Source organism: Gymnogyps californianus, chromosome 1 (assembly GCF_018139145.2).
Source record: "Gymnogyps californianus isolate 813 chromosome 1, ASM1813914v2, whole genome shotgun sequence".
NCBI classification, from domain to species: domain Eukaryota; kingdom Metazoa; phylum Chordata; class Aves; order Accipitriformes; family Cathartidae; genus Gymnogyps; species Gymnogyps californianus.
Window position 1 is genome coordinate 2,716,048 of NC_059471.1, and position 6,000 is coordinate 2,722,047.

The following is a 6,000-nucleotide window of genomic DNA, read 5'->3' on the forward strand; positions in this document are numbered from 1 at the left end:
TGGAATTTGGGTAAATTCCTAAAATTTACCATTTAATTGTAAAGTTTCTAATAACTCGATACAGAGCAAAATACCTTGTTTTGCTGCATTTCACTGTTAAAGCTGAAAACATAGTGCTCTATTTTATTTCCTGTGCTCTTTCTTAAGGAAGATTCAGCAAACCTAGAGGAAATGTGAAAAAGTTTCTTAGCTAAGATTTAAGATAAACAGAATCTAAGCAAATAAGTAATGCCGAGTATTCATTTATTTTCTGAATCAAGGCAGAAAGCACTAAGCTGGGGAAAGGGGAGGGGAAAACAGACTATCCCCAATATATCTGCAGTGCACATGGCCTAAGTTCACAAGTGTCCTGCCTCAGATTCTTGTGTTTGTCGTATTACATCATTTTAAAAATAAATGGTTGATTGTGTAGGGGTTGGTTGAAGTATTTTAAAGTCTTGGTCAGTAAGGGACTTGAGGGCTAGTCTCCAAGACCACGTATACAGCACTTATTAGCATCTGTGGCACACACTGCTTTCTGTTTTGTCACCGCTGTTAAGAATGGTCCAAACCTTTGCAAGCAAAGCTGCCAATGTTATGCAGAGTTTGCATTAAAAAGGTCTGAAACAGCAGTTGAAATCTTAGAAGAAAGTTGATGTTTTTGCTGCTAGTTGCATGTGCGGCACTTATCTCTCAACTTCACTGTCCGCAACTGTAAGTTCTGAAAAGCAACTTTTCCTTAAGGTAATTTGCGTTTTTTATGGGAAGAGAAGGAAGCCCTACACATGTATTAAGGGGCAGCCTGGGAGGAGGTAAGATGGGAGAGGAAATTAAAGAGCAGTGGTACTCCACACTGCCCTCCCGTGGGGACGCTTATTTTTCAGAGGGACTTTCTGCAATCTAGTTTATCCTGTTTACAGAGGCGAGCAAAAAAAGAAAAATGATGTGGAAAAGGATCCACCTAGGGACTACTTATAACTGCTATTCCAAGATTTTCCCCTGCAAGACAGATCCCAAAATGTATCAGGCCTTGAGCAGAAGGAGTTTCTTTTAAATAGAGTTAATGAAGGAGACTCATACTGACAGCAGTTGAATCTTGGAGTTATTTATTCAGCAGATCAGTAATAGCTGTATTTTTTTTTTTTTTTTAAATTTGGAAGGAAAATGAACCGGTTGCTTAAGTTAATGTACAACATACTATTTGCATATAGGATGGTGATTATATTTGGATAAGGATTAAGCTGATGAAGGAGAACTCACATAACACACCCCAGATGACGTAAAGCGGATGTTCCAAATTATAGACCCTGAGACAGTGTAAGTGGTCTGTGGAACTGTATTAAATAGTAAAATCAAACTTGTAAATTAAGCTTGATTAGTTCATGTTCTTCAAGAAACCGAGGTTGACGTTTGTCCAAAAAGTTTTGGAATGATTGGCACAGAAAAGCAGAAGATCTGGCAAAAATAATCCTCTGCAAATAGCAAAGTTAGTGTGGTTTTTTCGCCTTTGTGCAGCTGTCAGGAAAGTCCAATGTTGGAAGAAGTTGCTCTTAGAGGATTCGGCCATTATTACTCACTTTTGAAGAGTTTATGATGGCCCAGTACAGGCCATAAATACATAAATATACGGTCAACAGTAATAATTCATAAAGTACAGCTTGGTCCTATAAAATGGTGTTAACAGTACGAATTAACATAATGTGGTGGTTTCTTGGGTGATTGACTCTTCAAACCATAGAGCTTTGTAAACGTTCCTACACGATCTTACTGGTTTTCAGTAAAGCTGTCCTCTGGGGTGTCTTCTGTAGTTCATACAGCATTAAACGCATTTGGGGTTTTAGCACTTTAGGATACAAGTAGTTGGCCAAACGGAGCCCGGAGTTGCGATAAAATAATTGCTTCAGCCTTTGGTTAAACATCTGTATTGCTCGTGAGCATGCCTGACAGCTGTGATTTATCCTCTCCTTCTTTTATAGTGATCGACACCATACATCCAGTGCAATTCCCGTTCCAAAGAGACAGAGCTCTAGCTTCGGCAGACTGGATATTGGCTTTTCCAGTGGGCTTCCTTCTCCAGATAAAGGACTCCGAAAACGAGCCAGCACGGGAAACGAAAGACTACAGTACAAAACTCCTCCTCCTAGTTACAACTCTGCTTTAACACAGCCTGTTGCCATCACAGCCCACGTAGGAGAGTTAGATAAAAAACCTGGATCGATATCTTCTTCCTTGGATACCTCTATGGACTCCTCGAAAGGAAATACCAAGAAAGGCGAGGACATGTGCAGCAGTTTAAATGGAGAAAACAGGAGCCTAAACAATACCCAAGAGCAGCAGGAGTCTTTCCTAGGACATACTAGTGCAATAAATGGGGCGTTTCTCCCTGCTGAGTGCTCTGGCACCGCAAGCAACGAGCAGCCCTGTGAGTTTCGACCCTCGCTCGGCCCTGTCCTTTGCTGCACCGTGGAGCAAGCAGAGGAGATCATGGGGATGGAAGCGACGGGGTTCAGCACGGGTGATCAGCTAGAAGACTTTAACTCCATCCCGGTGGAGCATGCCGTGGCAGTGGAGTGTGATGAACAAGTCCTAGGGGAGTTTGAGGAGTTCTCTCGAAGGATCTATGCACTGAATGAAAACATGTCCAGCTTCCGCAGACCGCGTAAAAGTTCGGACAAGTGAGCTTGGACAGGGATTTGATAGCAGACATTGAGGTGAAATCAGTGATCTGGAATAGAGATAAAATTGCACTTATTCTTTATATTAATTATAAAAAAAAAAATAAATAAAAAAGCTAAAGCTATTCCTATGGTGTTAGACAAATGGACTTGAGCACGATAACACAGGATCATGGTATATTCACAGCCCAGGTAAATTTTGATTCTGCTTCCAGTCCTCTTATGTCTGGTATTTGTAATATGTCGGAAATTTTTTTTTTTAAGGCATTGGAATCCATTTATAAAGGCTTTCCTGGAAACAACTTCTAGTGCCGATCAGGCCCTTCTGTGAATGTTTGTTAATTTCTTAATTATTATTTAGAGTTAAATTTATTTTAATCTTTTCAGAAGAAAAAAAAAGTTAATTTAAAAATACCATTAATTACCATTTATGGTAAGACCTCTTTACCTTCTCCCATGTACTCCTGTGTTTTCTTGAGCAATGTAGTCAGTGTTACAGGAATACCATGAATTTGTTATAATTGGACAGCTTTCTCTTGGCTGCGCTCTGTAGCCTTTGAAGTTCTAGTTTGCACTGATGGGTCTTCAGTTGGTGGTGTAAACTTGCCAGAGAATGAGCACCTGTATGATATCTGCAGTTTCCTTGCACCTGATTAATCAGAAATGATATATTTTTTTTTTCCCCCCCTTCCTTTCCTCCATACTCGCTGTTCCTACCAGTAGACGCCTTGAGGACTAAGTTGCCTCTAAGGTTTCGTATAAAAATCTCAGCCTGACCATTCCCCACTTCGGTTGGGCACAGACCTTCATCAGTAGAGACCTAACGAATGCACTACCTAAGTGGGCTTCAGCTGCCACCCTCGGAGGTGTCTACCGGGGACAGCGTGCTGTGAGGCACTTCACAGACGTCTTCACAAACACCCAGACTGAAAAAAATGCAGTCGGCACTTTGGAATTAGGCGAATTTGTGGAATCGCTCCACCCTCTGTAGAAAGGAGGCACTTAACATTATTCATCTAAATTAATATCTTTTTAACCATCTGTACTTTAAAGGAAGAAACTTCCAGCGGTTCGCTGGAGGTGCAGTTTGCTGTTAGGTAGGTTACCACTGGCACATGTGTTCAGCTGCATTAATGGGAAAGCAATTTGCAGCCTGCTTCGTGATTCCTGGTATTTGTTTCAGTTTGGATTTCATTGCTCTTGCTTTCTATTATTGTATACCCAAGAATTTGGGCTCGGTTGTGAGCTCTCAAATATAAAAATATATAGCAGAATAAAAAACACTTCATCATGCCTGGCTTTTTTTCCCTCCCTGGTCTATGCTTTCTTTTGAACCAATGACCTAGTCTTTTTCCTAACTTCACCATAAGGCTAGCCTAAATTAACTTCTTAAAATGTGGATATGTGTAATCTCAACTATCTGTTGTCAAAGCAAGACGTGTATGCAAGAACCAATATACATAATAGCACTGTTCTAGAGTATGCATTTTTCCAGGTAACACCTTAATGATTGTATTAAAATTATATTCACATTTCTTCTGTTAGCTTTTAATGGTTGTGTCTGCAACTGAGTTGTTGGATCGAGCCTTTCTACAGCGATTCATTATCTTTGGTCTGTCCCAGTACGATGTGCTAGCTGGAAGCACTCGGAAGCAGAGACCTCGATTCTGTTAAGACATTGAACGTGATTCCAGGTGCAAACTTGGGCATGAAGTTGGACACGTTCATGAGTATCTTCTTTCCCGAATAAGCTCCTTTGTTCCAACCTCATGAAGAGCTTCCCTAAAGCAAATGCTGCAGCAGCTTAAAGCACTGCCATCATCTTTGAGGAGAGAGAGGTAGGAAATTCTCACTGTGCTTTGGCATCCTGAGAGCCAGAAATGAACATCTGAAAGCATAGCACTTATTAATGAAGTGGGCATAAGTACTCTGTCCTGTGACTATATCTTACCGTCTTCTGATAGCAGTATAATTTTAGGTGAGATTAGGGAATGTTGAGTCAGTCGTGCACCCTGTGGGCTGGGATCTGGCACGCTCAAAGCAGCACAGCCCTTCTGTTTGTAGGCACGCTCGTTTTCCTCTCTGACGGGAAGGCGTTAGCTTGTGCGTGGCGGTGACTTTTCAAAGCAACCCAAAGAGTAGTTGTGAAGTCGCTATGTTTCGTAGGCAAACAAGGAGTGTCTCAGTGCAATTAAGCGACATGTGAAATTAGGTTCGTAGAGCATCAGCGGGACTTTGGCTTTTTTGTTGTTGTTGTTTTTCATTAGTTGCACATTTTCTCAGGTTGCACCCGACCAAATGAAGTCTAGTTTTCCTCCCTGATGTTGTGTTGCTGTTCCTGTTTGAGCCCTGTAATTGTTAATGTGTCAAACACGATGGTTGATTTCTGCATCTGTCGCACAAAGCTTCTTTGACGGGCTTTCTATGGATATATCTTTAGCAGGCCTTAAATTGTCCCCACGTTTCTCTTCCGCTTTCATCACTTTCTATATAGAAGGTGGTGTGAAGGGCGACAGCATCGTAGGGCTAATGAAAGCATTGACAAACTTCTCGTGGCTGTGAGGATGGGGGATTGTACAGACTGCAGCCACCTCATAGCTTTCTTTTTTGTGTTTGTTTTTTTTTTTTTCCCCCGTAAATTACTTTGAAAATAGCGTAGTGGGAGAGAAACAAATCGTAGGTTTGAAGGTGAGATGATATATCACAGTGTGCTTTAAACTGTCAAGAGCCTTTCAGTTCCTGCACAGCTGTGACGCTGTTAAATGTCTGCAAATGTCTTCAAGCGGAGAAAACATTTCATAGCAATCTTTTCCCCTCACTAGGAATTCCTAAGATTTTTGAGAATATTAGTTTTGGAAGATCATATCCCACTATATTTTTATAGCAAGCACAACAGCATTGGCTTATCCTTGCTTGACCAGGTATTTAAAATAAGCAAAACCAGAATATCCCATAGTAAATGACACATTAAAACTATGTTGGTAATTGCGGGAAAGCTCATCTGTATTTATAAAATAAAACTGATTAGTATCTCTCAACTTGTGTGTCTTCTCTTAATGGCTCCTTTGTGTTTGTTTTCTTTACAAGCCTGATTTGAACCACAGTGTCCTCCCCAGCCCCCCGAACTCTTTGGCTTATTGTTCGTCAGGCCCGTATTGATCAAAATGTGAATATTTGAGCAAGAGGGTTTCCTAGAAGACCTGACCGCCTTGTTGGCTCCAAATCCTATTTCGCACGAGATGGTACTGCAGGTCTTTTTCACGCTCCGTCCAAAAAGATGGCACGCAGCTGGAAAAACAGCTACGGCGTACGGTGGGGCTGGGAGACAGCTGGATTTGCAAAACTT

The 6,000-nt window shown here is 41.3% G+C and overlaps 1 protein-coding gene across 1 annotated transcript in view; it reads left to right on the plus strand.

Moving 5' to 3' along the window:
- The window catches only part of UVRAG (UV radiation resistance associated), a 98,725-nt gene extending 93,043 nt beyond the window's left edge, over nucleotides 1–5,682 (plus strand). The window contains exon 15 of the mRNA XM_050902689.1: nucleotides 1,956–5,682. Within this exon, the coding sequence (XP_050758646.1) occupies nucleotides 1,956–2,658 (703 nt within the window). The 3' untranslated portion in view covers nucleotides 2,659–5,682. The remainder of the gene's footprint in view (nucleotides 1–1,955) is intronic.
- The last annotated feature ends 318 nt before the right edge of the window (nucleotides 5,683–6,000 follow it).